Genomic DNA, 23,703 nt, shown 5'->3' with positions numbered 1-23,703 from the left:
CGTGCATGGTCTTTTAATAAAGAAACAAAACATTTGGCTTTTTGACAACTTTTAGAATGATTGAACAATGATTAGCTAATTTAGCTCAAAACCATTCAAAGCTACCATGAAAAATGTTAATGGTACATTTGAAATGTCTGTAGTCCCTCATTATGATCATTTGCTTATTATTTATTAATTAGTTTTACTGTATTATTAATGTAAAAAAATACATACATTTGGAATATTTGTCAAATTTATTCTGTTTTTCAACTATTCTGTGTAACAGCTTGGATGATTCCTTAAAATGTTCCATTCACACATTTAAAAAAAAAACTTTAAAACCAATGTCTGAGAAAAATATACCCCTCTTAAATCAATACCATTAGTTAATCCTATGATCAATGTTAATTACAAAACTAAATGTGGTACATAAATAATAATGGAAGTATAGTTGTTTATATGTAGTATATAATTGGTACAAATGTTTAACCAACACGTGTACAGGGATATTTCACATGTATTTAACGAACATCATCCCTATCCTCCTTCTTTTATACATATATATATATATATATATATATATATATATATATATATATATATATATACACCCCCCCCAGCGGGCCTTTTTAATATCTCCCTAATTCTGAGGTCTCAAGGTTGGCAAGTATAGGGTGTACCCCGCCGTCCACCCGAATGCAGCTGAGATTGGCTCCAGCGACCCCCCGTGACCCCGAAAGGGACAAACGGTAGAAAAAATGGATGGATGGAACGAGCCAACTTATTATTATTGGCAGTTGTTTTTTTCATTATTTAGAAATACATTGGACTGCAGTCTGCAACCAATGAAGGCACACGCACAGAAAAAAACGGACCGGGGAGGCTGCTTGACGCGTCGAGCCCTTATTGGTCGACTCAGGCCCCGCCCCCTATCCCGGAAGTGAAGCCCCAGGACTGCTCCGCAGCAGTTCCGTCGGTATCCTTGGCGTCTGCAGTTCGGCGCCTAAAAATGGACACTCTTAACAAACTCAAACAGTTTGACGCCTACCCCAAAACGCTGGAGGACTTTCGAGTGAAGACGTGGGGCGGCGCGACCGGTAAACTGCTTCCTTTTCGTCCCGTGCTAGAGAGAGAAGAGGAGTTAGCTTGCTCGGCTAACAACAAAGCTAACCGGTCTCTCACTTAAAGTCAATAAAATGTCTTTATGTCAATATTTATAAGCTATTCAGACATTTGCACAGCAGACCTATACATGTTTATGTCACTTCTACAGCCACTTGCTAAAAAAAACAACTGGCATGGTTACCAATTTGTACACCTGTGTGTGTGTTGCTGTGTACTAACTTGTCTTTCTGAGGAACATTCACTTATTTCTACATATTATACTACATATTACCTAAATACAATGACTGTATTATAGTTTCTGATGCAGGGTTAGCCCATACTTGCCAACCTTCACACCTCAGATTTAGGGAGCTATTCAAAAGGCCCGCTGGTGGGTGTGTGTGTATTAGAGATGCGCGGATAGGCAATTTATCTCATCCGCAACCGCGTCAGAAAGTCGTCAACCATCCGCCATCCACCCGATGTAACGTTTGATCAGAACTGCATCCGCCCACCATCCGCCCGTTGTTATATATCTAATATTAATAAAAAAAAAAAAAAAGGGTGAAAACTACGCGAATTGCACCTTGTGCAGACAAGATTTTTCGATCGGACACGGAGGAATTAGCGATGTAAAAGACCACGTTGGGACAAAAAAACACAAGTCTAATGCCGTTGCTAGCGATACAAGTGGAAAACTTTCAACGTTTTTCGTCGCCCAAACAGATTCTTTGGATGTGATAAATGCCGAAGTTTTATTTACGGAGGCAATAATTGAGCATGGACTTCCAATCGCACTGGCTGATCACATGGGACAGTTAATAATGTAATGCAACCTTTAAAAATCATTACGCGGTGATCGCGATCCCAAAAATAAACTTTTCTTGCATGATAATGTCCAGAAAAATTCGCTTTATATTACTATAGAGTCCTTTTAACGAATGAGTTTGATGGTTTATCACAAACCTTAAATGAAATTCCATGGCCACTGTCCTGCTCTCTATATCAACCAGGGTGAGCCCCACCCCTTTCGTGAGCGCACTGAGCGCAGAGTGACCCCTTTTACGCGCCCCCGGCAACAGGGGTGGCAAGCAGGTAAGCTGCGCGGGCGGAGCGCGCGGAGTGACCCATGTTACGAGCCCCCGGCCACGGGGGTGGCGGGCAGGTAAGCTGCTTACCTGCTGCGCGTGACGCCGGCCGCGGCGAAAGCGGACGAGGCGGGGTGTCGGTGCGGTGGGCGCGGTAGTGACCCTGGACGTGCGTCAGGCCCTTCTCGCGGATCGCCTCAGCTACGGCTCCCGGTGGGGCCCTCCCTTCTCCGCTCCGTAAAAGTGTCCATCTCTTTTCTTTTTTTTTCTTCTGTTGTGGCATATGCTGCAGGTGCCTGCTCGTTTTTCGTATGTGGGTAACAACATTTAACTATGTATATATATTTCCGAATTGGTTTAACTGCCACCCGCAAAAAAACAAACAAAAAAAACAAAAACAAAAAAAATATCTAATTAATCCGCCCGACCCGACCCGCGAGCGGATAAAATCTTATTTTTTTTAATTTCATCCACCCGATCCGCGGATAATCCGCGGACTCCGCGGTTGTGTCCGCAAACCGCGCATCTCTAGTGTGTATATATATGTATATATATATATATATATATATATATATAGAGAGAGAGAGAGAGAGAGAGAGAGAACTGTCTCACAAAATTAGAATATTGTGATAAAGTTCTTTATTTTCTGTAACTCCCGCCATCAGTGTGTGAATGTGTGTGTGAATGGGTGAATGTGGAAATAGTGTCAAAGCGCTTTGAGTACCTTGAAGGTAGAAAAGCGCTATACAAGTATAACCCATTTATCATTTATTTATAATGAAATTAAAAAAACATAAACGTCATACACTCTGGATTCATTACACATCAACTGAAATATTGCAAGCCTTTTGATTGATGGATTGATTGAGACTTTTATTAGTAGGTTGCACAGTGAAGTACATATTCCCTACAATTGACCACTAAATGGTAACACCCCAATAAGTTTTTACACTTCTTTAAGTTAACTTAAATTGATTCATGATACAGATATATATTATCATATATACTATCATCATAATACAGTCATCACACAAGATAATCATTAGGGTGTATACATTGAATTCTTTACATTATTTACAATTCGGGGTGTTGGGGGGGGGGGGGGGGGTTAGGTTTGGTTGTTATCATCAGTCATCAACAACTGAGAACAGAGAAATGGACATTGGAACAGTGTAGGTCTGATTTGGTAGGATACGTACAGCAAGTAGTGGACATAAAGAGAGAGAGAGATCAGAAGGCATAAGAAAAGTATCTACATTTGATTATTTACATTTGATTATTAACAATCCGGGGAGGGTGTTAGTTTAGGGTTGAAGTTGCCCGGAGGTGTACTTTTATTGCGGTTTTGAAGGAGGATAGAGATGCCCTTTCTTTTATACCTGTTGGGAGCGCATTCCACATTGATGTGGCATAGAAAGAGAATGAGTTAAGACCTTTGTTAGATGGGAATCTGGGTTTAACGTGGTTAGTGGAGCTCCCCCTGGTGTTGTGGTTATGGCGGTCATTTACGTTAAGGAAGTAGTTTGACATGTACTTCGGTAACAGGGAGGTGTAGCGGATTTTATAGACTAGGCTCAGTGCAAGTTGTTTGACTCTGTCCTCCACCCTGAGCCAGCCCACTTTGGAGAAGTGGGTAGGAGTGAGGTGTGATCTGGGGTGGAGGTCTAGAAGTAATCTGACTAGCTTGTTCTGGGATGTTTGGAGTTTAGATTTGAGGGTTTTGGAGGTGCTAGGGTACCAGGAGGTGCATGCGTAATGGAAAAAGGGTTGAACGAGAGTTCCCGCCAGAATCCTCATGGTGCTTTTGTTGACCAGAGAGGAGATTCTATAGAGAAATCTCGTTCGTTGGTTGACCTTTTTGATGACCTTGGTCGCCATTTTATCACAGGAAAGATTAGCCTCTAGAATGGAACCTAGGTAGGTGACCTCATCTTTCCTGGTGATAACAATGTCATCCACTTTTATAGTGAAGTCACTGACTTTCTTAAGGTTGATGTGGGACCCAAACAGGATGGATTCCGTTTTACTTAAGTGTATGGATAGCTTGTTGTCAGCGAGCCAGGTGCAAGTTCTACAGAGTTCAACACTGAGGATTTTCTCCACCTGTGACTTGTCCTTGTCTGATACCAGCAGGGCCGAGTCATCCGCAAACAAGAACAATTCACAGTCGCATGCCGACTGTTTTATTATTTTAATATTGCTGATTATGGCATACAGCTTAAGAAAACTCAAAAATCCTATCTCAAAAAAATTGAATATTTCCTCAAACCAAGTAAAAAAAAAAAGATTTATAACAGCAAAACAAAATCAAACATTTACAAATGTCAGTACTTGGTTGGGAATCCTTTTGCACGGATTACTGTATCAATGCGGCGTGGCATGGAGCCAATCAGCCTGTGGCATTGCTGAGGTGTTATGGATGCCCAGGATGCTTTAATAGCAGCCTTTAACTCATTTACATTATTGGGTCTGGTGTCTTTCAGCTTCTTCTTCACAATACCCCACAAATTCTCTATGGGGTTCAGGTCAGGGGAGTTGGCAGGCCAATGGAGGACAGTAATGCCATGGTCAGTACACCAGTTACTGGTGGTTTTGGCACTGTGGGCAGGTGCCAGATCATGCTGGAAAATGAAATCATCATCTCCATAGAGTTTTTCAACAGATGGAAGCAAGTAGTGCTCTAAAATCTCTAGAAGCGTCTGACTTGGGCTATGGAAAAGAAGCACCGGACAGTTGCAGAGTGGTCCAGAGTCCTGTTTTCAGACGAAAGCAAGTTCATCCTGGGCATCCATAACACCTCAGTGATGCCACAGGCTGATTGCCTCCATGCCACGCCGCATTGATGCAGTAATCCATGCAAAAGGATTCCCAACCAAGTACTGAGTGCATTAATTGACATTTTCAAATGTTTGATTTTGTTTTGCTGTTATAAATCTTTTTTTTTTACTTGGTCTGAGGAAATATTAAAAAATTTTGACATAGGATTTTTGAGTTTTCTTAAGCTGTATGCCATAATCAGCAATATTAAAATAATAAAAGGCTTGCACTATTTCATTTCATGTGTAATGAATCCAGAATGTATGACGTTTTTGTTTTTTTTAATGGCATATATATATATATATATATATATATATATATATATATATATATATATATATATATATATTAGGGCTTCGGCGATACGGCCTTTTTTTAATATCTCGATATTTTTAGGCCATTACACGATACAGTAAACATTCAACAGGTCATGATACAAAACAATTCATAAATCACAAGACATTACAAACATACCATAAGCACAGACCATGGACAAAAAACCAAACCAAAAAAAAACCATGTGACTAAGCTAACTGTGCGTGCATGTCTGATTAGTTTTCAACCAGTGTTTCAGTGCAGTTTTAAATCAATCAATCAATCAAAGTACACTTATATAGCCCTAAATCACGAGAAAAAAGTCAACCCAATGGGATGTCAATGAGAAACCTTGGAGGGGACCGCAGATGTGGGGACCCCCCCTCCCCCCGGGGCAATTGGTGCAATGGACGTAAAGTGGATCTAGCATAATATATACAAAAGAATACATAAATCACAAGACATTACAAACATACCATAAGCACAGACCATGGACAAAAATATCCTCAGCTCAGATCCCACATCAGGGCAAGAAAAAACTCAAGCCAATGGGATGACAATGAGAAACCTTGAAGGGGACAACAGATGTGTTTTTTTTTATTAATACAATCTATCAAGTATCTGTTGTTGTGTATATCTTCATGTTTCAAATGTTACTGCGCCACTCTGCTCTTGATACCGCACACCCCCTTTTTTACTGCTCTAACAAAGTTAACAAAGGTTAAATTAATAGAAATATATACAATTCTTTCCCCGTCAAGATTGCATCGATCATATCAAGTTTATTTCGAACTCTAAAGATGAGGCAAACAACCATGAATATCTGATAACTATCTAAATCCAAAGTATTATACTTAAAATGTTACAATAATGATACTTAGAGGCTTTTTGCATAGAATGTTTTAGAAATTGTGCTACTCTGTCCCCTAAAGTTGTGTACCGAATTTGGTTTTGATTCGTCTAAACACCCTCAAGTTAAAGTGGGTGTTTTGTAGAGTTTATTGGGCTGCATGAGAAATTTCAAGTCAGTCCAACTTAAGGGGTCAAACTTTGTGGTTAAATAGCAGCATAGCGTATTCGTCAGATAAGTCAAATCACATGCAAGACAGTTGGGGTGCATGTCTTGAAGCTCTGTTTCTTAACCATAGGGCCAGGACCCATTGTTGGGCCACGAGCACCCCTTCGAGGGCCGCCAAAAAATATCTGTTTCTCAGCTGTGGTCCCTTATGGTTGTAATTCACGTTTCCACCACTTGTGGCAGTAATGACAATGTTAAACAAACGGAAGAAGTCTGGAGCTGAAGTCACAAAGAAGTATTTTAAGCGCAAAAAATATGACTTAATAGTGAAGCTGTATTTTCATTTGCACTTAAATTTTATTGACAGTTTAGTTAAGAAACATGCAGTATTTTATATATTTTTTGTCAGTTATTTATGAGTCCCTTCTCATGCATTATATTTGTTTAGTACTTATTTTTATAATCAGCCTAATGTTTTGTTAAGTAGATAATCATCTTTGTGTTCAACACACAGTTCATAACATTTGACATATGATTACTGAATACGATTAGAATCAAGAGTAAGATTTCTAATTCAGTGTTAATATTTGAGTGGGCCCCTCTGTCGTGGAAAAGTTGGGCTCCGAGGTCAAAAAGATGTTCGTCATTTACAGTGACAGTTCATCTTATTTTTTCACATGAATTCTGTTCTTTACCATTATTTATGTAGAATAAATATTGTACTTTTTGTGTTGGATGATAAATACATGATGTATTTATGTCCTGAGAAGAAAGCGGTGTGTTGTTCTGACGTACATTCCATGCTAATGAAGTTCAAAAATAGCGTCATTTAAAGGAGTAGTAAAAAAGCATTTCATATTAAAACATGATATGCAATTTGTTTCAAACAATAAAACATTATTTACAGTTCTATTTAGTTGTAGTTTGCTAGCGAACTAATCTTCAAATTTAACATACATGCTAAACCGTATTGCCTCTTTTGGTCTAACGCAGACTTTTTCATCTGTTATTCTACAGTGACAATCATCAGCGGCATCTTCATGTTAATCCTCTTCATTTCGGAGCTCCAGTACTATCTCACTAAAGAGGTGAGTGGGTGTGAAAAAAAACTTGTTTTGCTGTGGTTCTGCGCCAAATTGTAGGGGGGAAATCCCTAAGGTCACTTATGTGAAGACTTGAAAGGTAACTGTTAGTCCAATCCAATCCACTTTATTTATATAGCACATTTAAACAACAAAATGTTTCCAAAGTGCTGCACAACAATAGTAAGGAACGTAGTAGAATATGTTGAGAATTCCTCTACCAGACCAGTTTTACTGGATGTTATGTAGTGTTTGACAAATTGAGGTAATTTAGCTACTTCCACCGTGAACTAGGGCTGCACGATTTTGAGGAAAAAAACCTAACCTGATTTTTCCCTCCAAAATTGCATTTGCGATATTTATCTTTTAACATACAAATCCATGAAATAACTAATGAAGGAAGACATGATACTTTTAGACTGTGAATCAACATATTCTTGTCTCAAGGTTTAAACCCAAATTGTAATAATGTACTTGAAAAAATATTTGACTTTATGCAGACAGACTCAAAGCCTTTGTCTACAAAACATCATGCTCTAAAACTTAAGAAATGACCGATAACAATACAGTGTTTGTAATTTGTTGTAATCATAATAAATATATATATTTTAATTACTGTATAATTGTTTACCATTGTACTGTAATTGGAAGGTAAATAACTTTGTTATGCTCAAAAAATACACAAACACACAAATAAAATTAACTCATCTCTGTAAGCAAAAGTTGTACTTAAACAGATATTAAACATCTCAAAGTGCATTTTTTTCCAAGTTGAAAAAACTACGCCGTGTTGTCTTTTTTCCGGTTGCCGTCACGGCATTCTCGCTCGTTCGTCCGTGTTGATGGGCTCATACTGCCCATCCGATTTGAAGCTGAAATAACGGGACATTTGGCTTTGTAATCATACTTTTTCCTCTTAACCTGTGTTACTTTGCGGAACCTCTCACTAGTGAGTCGCGAGGCTCCCTGTCGTGCTTCCTATGTGTGTAAGCTCGCAGTCTTGCTCTGCGCCCGCCAAGACAAAGACTGTGAATGACTGAGAAGAGGGCTCACTTCGTTTACGTAATTCTACTGTTGAATAAACACGCTTAGGTGCTGAGAGCGTTGCAGAAAGTGAGACTTCTTTCTCTTTCTCACTGTTTGAGAAAATAAACACACGGACGTAACAGTTTATCGATGCCGGCAAACTATTTAGACTCCATTTCCATTTATTGTTCGATTGATTGATTAACTTGGACCAGGGGTGCCCACACTTTTTCTGCAGCCAAGCTACTTTTCAATTGACCAAGTCGAGAGGATTTACCTCATTCATATATATCATTTGTATTTATTTATTTATTTATGAAAGAGACATTTTTGTTTACAATTTAAAGGTGTTTAATGATAATACAAGAATGTTTAACATATAGATTCCTTTCTTTCATGCAGACAAGAATATAAGTTGGTGTATTACCGTATTTTTCGGAGTATAAGTCACTCCGAAGTATAAGTTGCACCGGCCGAAAATGCATAATAAAGAAGGAAAAAAACATATAAGTCGCACTGGAGTATAAGTCGCATTTTTTGGGGAAATGTATTTGATAAAAGCCAACAGCAAGAATGGACATTTGAAAGGCAATTTAAAATAAATGAAGAATAGTGAACAACAGGCTGAATAAGTGTACGTTATATGAGGCATAAATAACCAACTGGTATGTTAACGTAACATATTATGGTAAGAGTCATTCAAATAACTATAACATATAGAACATGCTATCCGTTTACCAAACAATCTGTCACTCCTAATCGCTAAATCCCATGAAATCTTATACGTCTAGTCTCTTACGTGAATGAGATAAATAATATTATTTGATATTTTACGCTAATGTGTTCATCTTTTCACACATAAGTCGCTCCTGAGTATAAGTCGCACCCCCGGCCAAACTATGAAAAAATAGTCCGAAAAATACGGTACCTGATTCTGATGACTTGCATTGATTGGAATCAGACAGTAGTGATGATAACGTTCCTTTCCGTCCAATACTACATGAAAGTGGTCGATTTTTGGCATCTTATTTGTCCAGCTTCCATACTCCTTTTTATACACTTTACAAGAAATACATAGGCGGCCAACTCCGTAGCTTGCTAGCTTGTGCACGGCAGTTTTCTGAGACTCTTTATTTTGTTAGCGCAGGCAGGATGAAGCAGCGCTTTTATTGTGAAGATAGGAACTGTGCAGTCGGGTCTTTAGAGTTTTGACGGCAGGTACGGCCTGAGTCTGTTGAAATAAAAAGTGTTTCTCGCCTTCCTGTCGGTCATTTTTTCTTAATCTGACAGCAGCCAGCGTCTTTTCATAAGACCCTCGGGTGCCCTGAATGTCAATCAAGTGACGAAAGTGACGTCTTGGTGAAAATTGATGATCGCTAATTTTTAGGTTTAATATTTTAATGACTGGCTAGCTGGCGATTGACTGACACACCCTCCACCATCGACCGGTAGCTCGCGATCGACGTAGTGGGCTCCCCTGACTTAGACTATCGAACCAGGCCGAGTCACCATTAAGACTTTTTCCAGGAGCGAGTGGTGTTAGTTATTAGCGTACTGGCTGCCTCCACTGCACCTAGGGGTGTAACAGTACACAAAAATTTCGGTTCGGTACGTACCTTGGTTTAGAGGTCACGGTTCCGTTCATTTTCGGTACAGTAAGAAAACAACAAAATATACATTTTTTGGTTATTTATTTACCAAATTTGCAAAATCTTCCACCAAAAATATTTTTCTTAGTGCAATATTTGATGTGAAGTAATGGGAACCTTGGATAGGTCAATAATTCACAATAACATTGATTTTGGTTCAATATTATGTTTTGAGCAATGACAGTTTGAAAGAAAAAAAACAGCTTTGTTTTATTAGTCAACATTGCAACTTTTTCTAAATTACATTTAACCTTTAAGCTTTTTTATTTCACTTTTGTTTTGTTTCTGTTTAGTTTAATAATATTTTTAGAATGTGCCGTGGGTCTTTAAAACATTAGCTGTGGGCCGTAAATGGCCTCTGGGGCACAGTTTTGACACCCCTGCTATAGATAATAAAAAATTAAATGTGATAAATCTATGGATAAAAAGCAGAGCCTGGCGACGCATGCGCGTTTATCATAACTCTCTCTCTCTCTCTCTCTGTCTCTGCCCCTCCCTCACCAATGCTGCTGTTTGTTTTGGTTTTAACCCCTTCTTGACCCTGAACGTACATTGAAAATACACGCAACCCTAACTCAAAATGCCGGACATTTGAGGCATTTAAGAAACTCCGCCCTGACAGCTCTGCAAAAGAGGACCTGTCCGGTGAAAAGAGGACGTATGGTCAGTCTATCCTAGCCCGTTAGCTGCTAGCATGCCGTGTGTTGTGCCTCGGTGTGCATTGTTTACACAACGTGCGTTACGCTACTTAATATGTCCGTGTGGAAACTCGTTCAGTACACCTCTGAACCGAACCGGAACCCCCGTACCGAAGCGGTTCAATACAAATCCACGTACCGTTACACCCCTAACTGCACCGCACACAAACATGCTATTTCCTTAAACACGTTTGATTGGCCAGGAGGCAAACGACGTGAGGCTCAACAGTTCTGATTGGCGAACATGTCTGTCACTCAAATGCTAGTGACGGCGGAGAAAACAAAAAAACCTCAGACTTTTTGAGGTTATTTATCGCACTGGTTAAAACCTCGATGTCGATTAATCGTGCAGCCCTACCGTGAACCATAGTTAAACCATAAATCATAATTTCCTCTGTTTTCCCGCAGGTTCATCCCGAGCTGTATGTGGACACGTCCCGAGGAGACAAGCTGAAAATCAACATAGACGTCATCTTCCCTCACATGCCTTGCGCCTGTGAGCAACGCCCACACCCTCCTGACATTTTTCTTTTTCAAACACTCTATGATGATGCCTTCCTTCTTGTCAGATCTTAGCATCGATGCCATGGACGTGGCCGGCGAGCAGCAGCTTGACGTGGAACACAACCTCTTCAAGCAGCGGCTGGACAAAGACCTCCAGCCAGTCACCCAGGAGGCCGAAAGACACGGTAAATGTATGACCTTTCAGAGTTTCCCCCAGATTGCCAATATACAGTTGTGCTCATAAGTTTACATAGCCAGGGAGAGTTGATGATTCCTTGGCCATTCTTTAGAGAAAATGAATGATAACACAAAAAGCTTTCTTCCACTCATGGTTAATGGTTGGGTGAAGCTATTTATTGGCAAACAACTTTGTTTACTCTTTTCAAATCAAAATTACAAAAGAAAGTACTCAAATGACCCTGATCAAAAATGTACATACCCCAGTGGTTAATACCGTGTATTGCCCCCTTTAACGTCAATGACAGCTTAAAGTCTTTTGTGGTAGTTGTGGATAAGGTTCTTTATTTTCTCAGATGGCAAAGCTGCCCATTCTTCTTGGCAAAAAGCCTCCAGTTCCCGTAAGTTCTTGGGCTGTCTTGCATGAACTGCACATTTGAGATCTCCCCAGAGTGGCTCAATGGTATTGAGGTCAGGATATTGAGATGGCCACTCCAGAACCTTCACTTTGTTCTGCTGTAGCCAATGACAGGTCGACTTGGCCTTGTGTTTTGGATCATTGTCATGTTGGAATGTCCAAAAACGTCCTATGCTCAGCTTCCGGGCTGATGAGTGCAAATTTTCCTCCAGTATTTTCTGATAACATGCTGCATTCATCTTGCCATCAATTTAGGCCAACTTTCCTGTGCCTTTGTAGCTCACACATCCCCAAAACATCAGTGATCCACCTCCGTGTTTCACAGGAGGAATGGTGTTCCTTTCATCATAGGCCTTGTTGACTCCTCTCCAAATGTAACGTTTATGGTTGTGGCCAAAAAGTTAAATTTTGGTCTCATCACTCCAAATGACTTTGTTCCAGAAGTTTTGAGGCTTGTCTCTGTGCTGTTTGGCGTAATGTAAGCGGGAAACTTTGTGACATTTGCGCAGAAATGGCTTTCTTCTGGCGACTCGACCATGCAGCCCTTTTTTCTTCAAGTGCCTCCTTATTGTTTATCTTTAAACAACCACACCACAATTTTTCAGAGAGTCCTGTATTTCAGCTGAAGTTATTTGTGGATTTTTCTTTGCATCTCGAACAATTTTCCTGGCAGTTGTGGCTGAAATCTTTGCTGGTCTACCTGACCGTTGTTTGGTTTCAACAGAATCCCTCATTTTCCACTTCTTAATCAGCGTTTGAACACTGCTGATTGGCATTCTCAATTCCTTGGATATCTTTGTATATATAGGTTTTTGTGTTATCATTCATGTTCTCTGAAGAATGGCCAAGAAATCATACATTCTCCCAGGGTATGTAAACTTATGAGCACAACTGTACATGTGGCGGTGGGGGCGTGGCCAAGATGACATCATCATACATACGACGTCATGATTAATGTAATCAACAATTATGCATTTATTTTTTTAAAGACTAAACAAATGGTACATATCTAAAAACAAATCTGTGTTATTAGTATTAACATATTTGTTCTTATATTATATCGTTTTGCTCTATTTTTCAATAGTTGCTGCTTATTATACAATGTAACACAGGCTACACTATATTCTGCCCTTCCTGAATGTTGTAATTTAGTTTGTGAAATCTGTAAACAGTCCTTTGAATTGGAGATAAGAAAACAATAACTTGAGGTGATTTATTGATATTCTCCACAATGAAGTCTTTGTAAAACTAAGCACACACAAGAAGATTCATCAATATACACATGAAGTGCACATACATATAGGAATCATGTTAAGTTAATAATACAGTTTGGAACATACTGAAAAAAGCAATACAATTATACAGGATGAAGGTTGGCTCTAATGCCGCTAGCTTAATGTTAACGTATAATGGACCAGCTCATGCACAGGCTACCAAAAATTAGCAAGGCCAAAATCGCAGGGCACACATTGAAAATCATTCACACTCACATTCATACCTTGTGGACAAATTACAGTTTCCAATGAAACTAATAAGCATATTTTTGGAATGTAGAAGGAAGCCGCACACTGGGGAGGTCATGCCAACTCGGCACACACAGATGTCCAAACCATGACTTGAAGACGCACACGGTGTTCTTCATTACTATCCATAGTAAAGTCAAAATTAGCGTAGTTTTCACAGACTTGAACAAGAAATGCCCTAACTTGAAATGCCTTTGTACTGCGCGCCAAACTCCAGTGTGCGACCAGCTGCAGCGCTTATGCTGACAGGCGATTTAGATGCATGTTTTTCAAAATAAAGCATAGAGGAACATTTTTATATTTGAGATGTTTTTCAAACCAATCGTGGCCAACAATGCTTAAATAAAATATATCCATTGTGTTTCATCAAAATAACCTAATTTTTAAATACTGGCGGTTTTTATTTTGCCATGGCGATGCCCCACGATCAAGTACAATAATGGAATAACCCTGCCTTTAACCATCTTCTAGAGCTGTTTTTTAGGCAGTCATGTATTATTGAAAATAACATGTTTACTTAATGTTGTCTCTTTTAAACCATTTAACCTGCTTTCATGTACATAATACAGAGTTCTTTTTTTAAAACTGGAGTGTCTCTATTGGTTGCCTGAACACAGATCAAACACAGATCCAGGCTTCAAAGTGCTACAAATTCTGATTTATGGTTTGAGTTTATTTCGAACATGCATAATCACAATTTCCAGTTTCTCTTTTGAACCTGTTCAAAAAGGAGTAGGAAGAAGCAGAGCTTATTTAATCTTACTCCTTTTCCATTTTATAGCAATTGCTAACACTTTTATTCACTTCCTGTTTTCAATTTGTTCACAATTTACTCCATAAATAATAAATAATGAACTCAGTTGTATTTCAAATAGTGAGATGAATAAGATACAGGGCTTTTTGAACTATTCAGGAAGCAGGCCGTGATTGGAAAAAGTCTGTTATTTACATAAAGTGTTTTTTTACTTCAATAATGATTTAGAAACAAAACAGCAAACATAGCCATGTGGTCACTTATTAACACGTATATTGCACAATACAGCAGCAACATAAGCAATGTTGTAATAGAGGTAAATGCTCAGCCAGAGCATTGTATGTACATTGATACATTGTGGACAACAGTAGGGTTACATTATAGTAATAAATAATAGTTGGATACACCGGACAGCAACAGCTCTTGTTGGTTACGCTGATTTCCCTTATAGAACTTGGGCAAGCTGACGACGGTGCAACGTTTGACCCCAGCACGCTTGACCCAAATCGCTGCGAGAGCTGCTACGGCGCCGAGACAGACGAACTCAAGTAAGACGGCGGCCCAGATCCCACATGCCCGACAGCGCATTTGGGTCCTCTTGGGTCTCCTTATGAGCGCTTTGTTTGACGTCGCAGATGCTGCAACACCTGTGACGACGTGCGGGAGGCATACCGTAGGCGAGGCTGGGCCTTCAAGAACGCAGACACCATCGAGCAATGCAAGCGAGAGGGATTCACGCAGAGGATGCAGGAACAGAAGAACGAAGGCTGCCAAGTGTATGGTTTTCTGGAAGTCAACAAGGTACCAACAAAATGTAATATCTCGGTGTGTATTTGTATGTATGTGTTTATCTGTATGTATGTATGTGTGTGTGTATATATAAGTATGTATGTGATTCTGTATTTATGCGTGTATATATGTGTGTGTGTGTATATATATACATATATAGGAATGATGTTTGTTAAGAAATTATCGATTTCGATGCCATTATCGAATCCTCTTTTCGAACCGATTCCTTATCGATTCTTGAATCCAGATAGGTTGTTGTATATGGAAAAAAAACACACAATACTTGGTTTAAAAAAACTCACTTTTGGCAGCCTTCACTTTTATTTTTCAAGAAAAAAAATTCAATTAAATAAATAAATATTGACTGTTCGTGCTCCTCTAATTGGGCCACCTAAGAAAAATACATGCAGGGAAAATCCTGCATTCATTTGTATTATTTATTAGACAGACCCGCAAACTCTGGAGTGGTGTAGGCTACAAGATACCGTTAACATTATCAGACACATACAAAAAGGCTAATGTTAACGTTACCGTTAGCCACTGACTATGCTTAGGTAACGTTAGTCCAGCTAACATTACTGCAGTCCTGGTTGACATAAGAGGTACCTAATGTTATTTTAGCCTTAAGGCTACAAGTGAGCAGATATGGAAATGAACCGGCAACAGTTAACGTTAGTTACTCACAGGCACTATCACTGGGACTGCAGGTTGAAGCAGAGGAAGAGGGGCGTGCTTTGTCATCTCTGTCGCTGCTTCTCCACGTGTCGAAGACACGACACGTTTCTCTAACCTTCAGGTTATGTACGGCCTGAATATGTTTCAACATGTTTGTTGTACTGCTCCCCTTACAGGAAAGCAAAGCCTGGCAATAATTGCAGATAGCCGTTCCTCATCGTATTTCTTAGTAAAGTGAAGCCATGCCTTGGAGCGTTTTTTATGGTCCGTTGTTGTTGCTGCTTCTGTATCTGCCGCCGAATGACTGAGCTACGTCATTTCCTGTGACGTGCCACAGGACATTTCCTGTGACACGGGATTCGTTCCCAGGGATTCGAATAAAGAACCAAATCTTTTTCTTTACTATAGTGGCTTCGATAACGGGAACCGTTTCTCAAAAAGGGATTTGAATCCATGGAAGCGGTTATTTTCCTATCAAACAATCGGGAGAACCGGTTTTCGAACATCATCCCTATATATGTGTATGTGTATATATATATATATATATGTATGTGAATGTTACATGGAGAGGAGCCAGATGAGGTGGTTCGGGCATCTGGTCAGGATGCCACCCAAACGCCTCCCTAGGAAGGTGTTTCGGGCACGTCCGACCGGTAGGAGGCCACGGGGAAGACCCAGGACACGCTGGGAAGACTATCTCTCCCGGCTGGCCTGGGAACGCCTCGGGGTCCCCCGGGAGGAGCTGGACGAAGTGGCTGGGGAGAGGGAAGTCTGGGCTTCCCTGCTTAAGCTGCTGCCACCGCGACCCGACCTCGGATAAGCGGAAGAAGATGGATGGATGGATGGATATATGTATGTGAATGTTATATTGAGTCACCTTAAAACATGAACCTTTGACTTCCAGGTGGCGGGAAATTTCCACTTTGCTCCAGGAAAAAGTTTCCAGCAGTCACATGTCCACGGTAAGAAAAGACCCAAAATCTGTCTTTCACTCTGCTCATGAACTCCCACAGTGACACATTCAAAGGTTTCTGAACACACATCAGCACAACTTCCCAAAGCAAGATTTAAGCATTTTCATGTTTGTTTTAACGGAGCTCATGAGACCACAACTCTCAACCAATCATCTTCATGCTCGCTGAGATCATTTGTCTATGTAAGAACCACCAGATGTTGCCATTCGCCACCTTTTTTCCTGTCACTGCTCTGTGTGAACGGCACCAACAGAGAAAAAGTGACGGCGAAGTCAATCAGGCAGGGTTTTTTTTGCCTTCTGAAGTAAAGATGTCCGATATTGGATTTTTTGTCTTTACCGTATACCAATATCATTCAGCGCTTCATTTTTGTCATCAATTTATCAACCGATACTGATTTACGCAGCTGCTTTTTCCTCAAACTAATGTCAGGTGGCAAACATTATGCTTCTCTTACTGGGATGCCACTGGATGCATTTCATAAATTTACAAACGTTTTTGCCAAATAAGACAAATTATGCAACGTAAGTATACCACATTTATTTTTAACATTATAAAGCATTTTATAAAACACAATCAATAGTCTAACACAGTGGTTCTCGAACTTTTACCACTTCAGAAAAAACGTGTCTCTCCGAGTACCACCATAATGGCCAACATTAACGTACAGTAGCGTAGTATGCCTAAGTATTCATTAAGAACAAGGCAGTGTTTTTATTTAACAGGTATATTTAACAGTATGACTTTTTGAATATAGGCAAATAAAACACCGTGCGACCGGAACTCTAATAACTAAAGTTCCTTGGGTGAATAATGTCAACTCACTACACCGGTAGTTTTTAGCGCTTCCAGAGTGAGATATAAGATAGAACTTTACACTACTTTATATTAGAAATGGCAACAGCAGAGGATGAATGTCCCATAACAAGAAGATAGAGAAAAAAAAGAAGCTTATCGACTACGGCATCATCACGGACTAGCGCAAATTTTCAGGACTTATGCAGATCTCAAGTACACATCAGCAGGTACCAGAAGGTAAGAAAAGTTGGTTTTGCACAATATTGTGAAACAAAACGCCAGATAATATGTCTGCTAATGGGTGCCAATTTGCGGTCCTTATACACACACCATAGTAACACTTGTATCTCTGACTACGGTAGCCGTAATGCGCCGACAAACCATCAAGCGGTGCGGCTTCAAAGTCATACTAAAACATTTAGACAGATTTTTGAGTGCCGTGTTTAACGTTCTTTATTTTTAATGGAACATTTAAAGTTTTGGTTCTGTTTACCGGTGTCACATTGCAGTCTACACGTATCTCTTATGTGTGACTACCATCTACTAGAGATGTCCGATAATATCGGCCTGCCGATAATAATATATAATATATATAATAATATAAAAAACACAAGATACACTTACAATTAGTGCACCAACCCAAAAAACCTCCCCCCCCCATTCACACTCATTCACACAAAAGGGTTGTTTTTTCTGTTAATAATATTGTGGTTCCTCCATTATATATCAATATATATCAATACAGTCTGTAAGGGATACAGTCCGTAAGCACACATGATTGTGCGTGCTGCTGGTCCACTAATAGTACTAACCTTTAACACTTAATTTTACACATTTTCATTCATTACTAGTTTCTATGTAACTGTTTTTATATTGTTTTACTTTCTTTTATATTCAAGAAAATGTTTTTAATTTATTTATCTTATTTTATTTTATAAATTTTTTTAAAAAGGACCTTATCTTCACCATACCTGGTTGTCCAAATTAAGCTTAATAATGTGTTAATTCCACGACTGTATATATCGGTATCGGTTGATATCGGTATCGGTAATTAAGAGTTGGACAATATCGGCATATCAGATATTGGCAAAAAAGCCATTATCGGACATCCCTACCATCTACTGGTCACACTTATCATTACACCATGTACCAAATAAAATTGCTCTGAGGTCGGTAAGCACAACCAAAATTATTCCGAACATTCGACGCGCCGGGTTATAAGGCGCTCTGTCGATTTTTGAGAAAATGAAAGGATTTTAAGTGCGTCTTACAGTCCCAAAAATACGGTACTTCAATTAATAGATTTTTTGGGGGTACTACTAGGTGGAGCCCGCGTACCACAGTTTGAGAATCACTGGTCTAACATGTTCTACTACTGTTGGTAAGACTTGGTATTATTAAATTAACAAGCAACAAAATCTGTGGCACAAACCATCCCTATAAAAACTAAGTTCAAATCAACTTTATTTATAAAGCACATTTAAAATTTACCACAGGGGTAGCCAAAGTGCTGTACAATGAGCAGGTTAAAAGATAAAACGAGTACCGAGCAAACACAACACAACACAAACAGAACACGATAAAAAATAAATAATTAAAATAGAATTAATAAAAACATAAAAATAGGATCACAGCAGGTGTATTATGGGGCGCCATTGCAGGATGGATATCACTCAGTGTTAAAAGCCATGGAATAAAAGTATGTTTTTAAGAGAGATTTAAAAACAGGAAGAGAGGAGGCTTGTCTAACACTCAGGGGTAGGTCGTTCCAGAGCTTGGGAGCAGCAACGGCGAAAGCTCTGTCACCTCTAAGCTTCAGCCTTGTGTCAGGGACCGTCAACAGCAGCTGATCGGCTGATCTTAAGGATCGGGTGGGGCAGTAAGGCTGAAGGAGGTCGGAGAGATAGGTTGGCGCGAGGTTGTTTAGACATTTAAAAACAAATAAAAGGAGTTTAAAATGTATTCGGTAACGCACAGGGAGCCAGTGAAGGGACGCTAAAATAGGGGTGATGTGCTCACGTCTGCGGGTCTGTGTTAGCAGACGAGCAGCAGAGTTCTGCACGAGCTGCAGGCGGGCGAGGGAGGCCTGGCTAATGCCTACATACAGGGCATTACAGTAATCAAGACGAGTCGAGATAAAAGCGTGGATTAATTTCTCAAGATCATGTCTTGATAGAAGCGGTTTCACTTTCGCTATTTGGCATACGGTAATTGATAAAAGCTTTTTTGAACGACGCTGCTGATTTGTTTTTCGAATTTAAAATCTGAGTCAAACTTTACCCCCAGGTTTGTGACAGAGTCGCTGAGATACGGGGTCAGAGTGCCGAGGTCAACGTTGGGGGAGGGAGAGCGACTTGGACCGAACAACATAACTTCTGTTTTGTCTTCATTTAGGCTCAGGAAGTTAGCTGAAAGCCAGACTTTGATTTCGTGCAGGCAGTCAATAAGACGTTGAACCGTGTTATTTTGTGCCATGGGAAAATAAATCTGGCAATCATCGGCATAAAAATGAAATGCAATACTGTACTTCCTAAAAATAGAACCAAGGGGGAGAAGGTAAAGCGCAAATAAAATTGGGGCAAGGATTGAGCCCTGGGGGACCCCATGTGGTCAAGGAGCTGTGGACGACATAAAACTGTCTACTTTTACACAAAAACTCCTGTCGGTTAGGTACGACCGGAACCAGTTGAGGGCGGCGCCCTTAATGCCCACACAGTTCTCAAGACGAGTGATTAAGGTGGCGTGGTCGACGGTGTCGAACGCAGCAGACAGATCTAAAAGCACCAGGACAACATATTTACCAGAATCAGTGGACAGGAGGATATCGTTAAAAACTTTTAGAAGCGCTGACTCTGTGCTGTGGAGGGCTTTAAAACCGGACTGGAACAGCTCAGTGATACCATTATCCTCTAAGAAGGGCAACAACTGACTGTAGACAACCTTCTCTAATATTTTGGAAATGTATGGAAGATTAGAGATAGGTCTGAAGTTAGAGAGGAGAGAGGGGTCGAGGCTGGGTTTTTTAAGCAGAGGTCGTACCACTGCATGTTTAAACTCTACTGGAACTATTCCAGAAGAGAGGCTACTATTGATAATGTTAAGGACACTTGATCCAATAGTAGCAAGTACCTCCTTAAACAGGCGAGGTGGGAGGGCATCTGCAGGAGAACCAGAGGGCTTCATATGACTAACTGTGTCACTTAAAAAAGAAAAGGACACCGGCTCAAACTGATGGAAAACAGAAGAGAAATGCAGGGGAACAGAAGGGTCATATGAAGGCTGAGATAGACTGGCTCTAGTTGACACAATTTTGTCAGTGAAAAAATGGAGACAATTTTCACAGAATTCAAAAGAAGCATCAAAACCAGCAGATTTGGGAGCATCAATGACAGTGTTAATAGTTTTAAACAGAACTCTGGGGTTGTTACAGTTAGAAGATATAATCTGAGATAGATATATATTCATTTCTGCTTTTACAGTCATCTGAAAGGAAAACAGGCTTTCTTTAAAAATGGCAAAGGACACATGCAGCCTGTCTTTTTTCCATTTTCTCTCTGCTCTTCTACATACGCGCCTGGCAGCCCGAGTGACGTCATTCAACCAGGGCTGAGGCGTAGCTTTAGCGCGGCGGAATTTGAAAGGCGCGAACGTGTCCAGTGTTTGTAAACAAATAGAGTTGAACCCAGAAACCAACTCTTCAGTATTCAGACACACAGATGCTGCAGAATTATCATCACAAAGAGTCGAAAAAATAGAGGAGAACCGAGCAGGAGACGAAGAATTAAACATGCGAGAGCGTTGGGGCGGTGCGCACAATTTAACTGGACACTGCGTGGCAATATCAAACAGGATCGGCATGTGATCAGAGAACACAGCGTCGCAAATGTCCAAATTAAAAACACACAAACCATACGAGAGCACTAAATCGAGTGTATGCCCGCGTTCATGTGTCTAGTTGTCTCGATACCAATATTTTGGTACTGGTACCGGTACCAAAATGTATTTCGATACTGTTCTAAATAAAGGGGACCACAAAAAAATTTCATTATTGCCTTTATTTTAACAAAAAATCTTAGGGTACTTTAAACATATGTTTCTTATTGCAATCCAAGAACAATTTAAATAAAATAGTGAACATACTATTTGTCTTTTAGTAGTAAGTAAACAAACAAAGACTCCTAATTAGTCGTATGCAGTAACATATTGTGTCATTTATACACCTATTATTTTCTACACATTATGAGGGACAAACTGTAAAAATGGATTATCAATTTACTTGTTCATTTACTGTTAATATTGCTTACTTTCTGTTTGAACATGTTCTATCTACACTTCTGTTCAAATGTAATAATCACTTATTCTTCTCTTCTTTGATACTTGACATTAGTTTTGGATGATACCACACATTTAGGTATCGATCCGATATCAATGAGTTACAGGGTCATACATTGGTCACAATTTAGGTTCTCGTGTGTCCAGGGACATATTTTCTGAGTTTATGAATATAATATGTTTTTTTTTTTTAAAGGGGAACATTATCACAATTTCAGAAGGGTTAAAACTATTAAAAATCAGTTCCCAGTGGCTTATTTTATTTTTCGAAGTATTTTTCAAAATTTTACCCATCACGCAATATCCCTAAAAAAAGCTTCAAAGTGCCTGATTTTAACCATCGTTATGTACACCCGTCCATTTTCCTGTGACGTCACACAGTGATGTCAATACAAACAAACATGGCGGAAAGAACAGCAAGCTATAGCGACATTAGCTCGGATTCAGACTCGGATTTCAGCGGCTTAACACTGTCTGATAAAATAATTACTAACAACTATGAACTAGGTTTACAGCATATGAAATACATTTGGCAACAACATGCACTTTGAGAGTGCAGACAGCCCATTTCAGGCGCGCTAAGAACATATATTTTTCCACGATTTCAGCACTCAGGTTAACCATACCTAAATAGACACAAAATACTGCATTACACAAGACTACCCGAATGTACTCGAATGATTGAAAAAAATAAATGTTTTTAAGCTAAATTATTGGTAAACACAGTTTATGTATAATAATTTACGTAAAACCGCGAGTAATGAATAAAGTTTTCATCAATTAATGTATTCTGTAGACATACCCTCATCCGCTCTCTTTCCCTGAAAGCTGATCTGTCCAGTTTTGGAGTTGATGTCAGCAGGCCAGGGAAGCTAGGGTCGATATTCTTCTCTTGATCATCTTCAGTGGCATAAGGGACGGTGTGAGCCAAGACATCCAGGGGGTTTAGCTCGCTCGTCTGCGGGAACAAACTGCCGCCATTGCTTGCCGTGCTACCGAGGTCCTTTGTCCCTGAATAGCTCACACACTCCGGCAGATTCAATGGGGGTCTGGCGGCAGATTTCTTTGACTTTCTCGTTGGAAATGCATCTGCTTTGAGTGTCGCAGGATATCCACACATTCTTACCATCTCTGTCGTAGCATAGCTTTCGTCGGTAAAGTGTGCGGAACAAACGACTGACCATTTCGTCGGCTTTCCCCACAGCCTCGTATTTTGAACAAATTTCGTCCAATTTCTTGCCACTTTGGCATCTTTGGGCCACTGGTGCAACTTGAATCCGTCCCTGATCGTGTTGTTACACCCTCCGACAACACACCGACGAAAGTGAGAAAATGGCGGATTGCTTCCCGATGTGACGTCATCGCTCCGAGAGCGAATAATAGAAAGGCGTTTAATTCGCCAAAATTCACCCATTTAAAGTTCGGAAATCGGTTAAAAAATATATGGTCTTTTTTCTGCAACATCAAGGTATATATTGACGCTTACATAGGTCTGCTGATAATGTTCCCCTTTAAATAAAAAAGATTTTGTGACGATAAAAAATATTGATGTAATCATAGTAGTATGGACTAGATACGCTCTTGTACGTACTTGGTATCATTACAGTGGATGTCAGGTGTAGATCCACCCATAGCATTTGTTTACATTGTGACGGCGGTGAGCTATTGTATCCTCTTACGGTGTGTAGTGAAGCATGTTTAGCTATTCCTCGTCCTGCAGTGATAATGATATGTGTTAAAAAAAACTTATTTTATTTGTCACTATGGAGGCCAGGATGAGTGATTTAGAAGTAGCTAAAACACTGCCGATTGCGGATGGATGTTATCCGTCATGTCTTAAAGCACCTCTTCCTGTGGGCGTTTCAGTGTTATAACTTCACCTTTATCTTTAGTTTTTAAGCCAAAATGCATCCCATTTTCCCTTTTCTGTCTACACACTTGTAAGTACTCTGTGATTGTGCGCTGCCGAACATGCTTCTC

The 23,703-nt window shown here is 39.8% G+C and overlaps 1 protein-coding gene across 2 annotated transcripts in view; it reads left to right on the top strand.

The window, feature by feature from the left end:
- Positions 1–923: 923 nt before the first annotated feature.
- ergic3 (ERGIC and golgi 3) overlaps positions 924–23,703 on the top strand; it is a 37,285-nt gene continuing 14,505 nt past the window's right edge. For both annotated transcript variants that reach the window (XM_061977607.1, XM_061977606.1), the window contains exons 1-7: positions 924–1,079; positions 7,342–7,412; positions 11,188–11,275; positions 11,349–11,468; positions 14,607–14,703; positions 14,791–14,956; positions 16,524–16,581. In XM_061977607.1, the coding sequence (XP_061833591.1) occupies positions 992–1,079; positions 7,342–7,412; positions 11,188–11,275; positions 11,349–11,468; positions 14,607–14,703; positions 14,791–14,956; positions 16,524–16,581 (688 nt within the window). In that variant the 5' untranslated portion in view covers positions 924–991. The remainder of the gene's footprint in view (positions 1,080–7,341; positions 7,413–11,187; positions 11,276–11,348; positions 11,469–14,606; positions 14,704–14,790; positions 14,957–16,523; positions 16,582–23,703) is intronic.

This window comes from Nerophis lumbriciformis, linkage group LG18, assembly GCF_033978685.3.
Source record: "Nerophis lumbriciformis linkage group LG18, RoL_Nlum_v2.1, whole genome shotgun sequence".
In the NCBI taxonomy this organism is placed as follows: domain Eukaryota; kingdom Metazoa; phylum Chordata; class Actinopteri; order Syngnathiformes; family Syngnathidae; genus Nerophis; species Nerophis lumbriciformis.
This window is presented reverse-complemented; position numbering and strand designations above follow the sequence as displayed.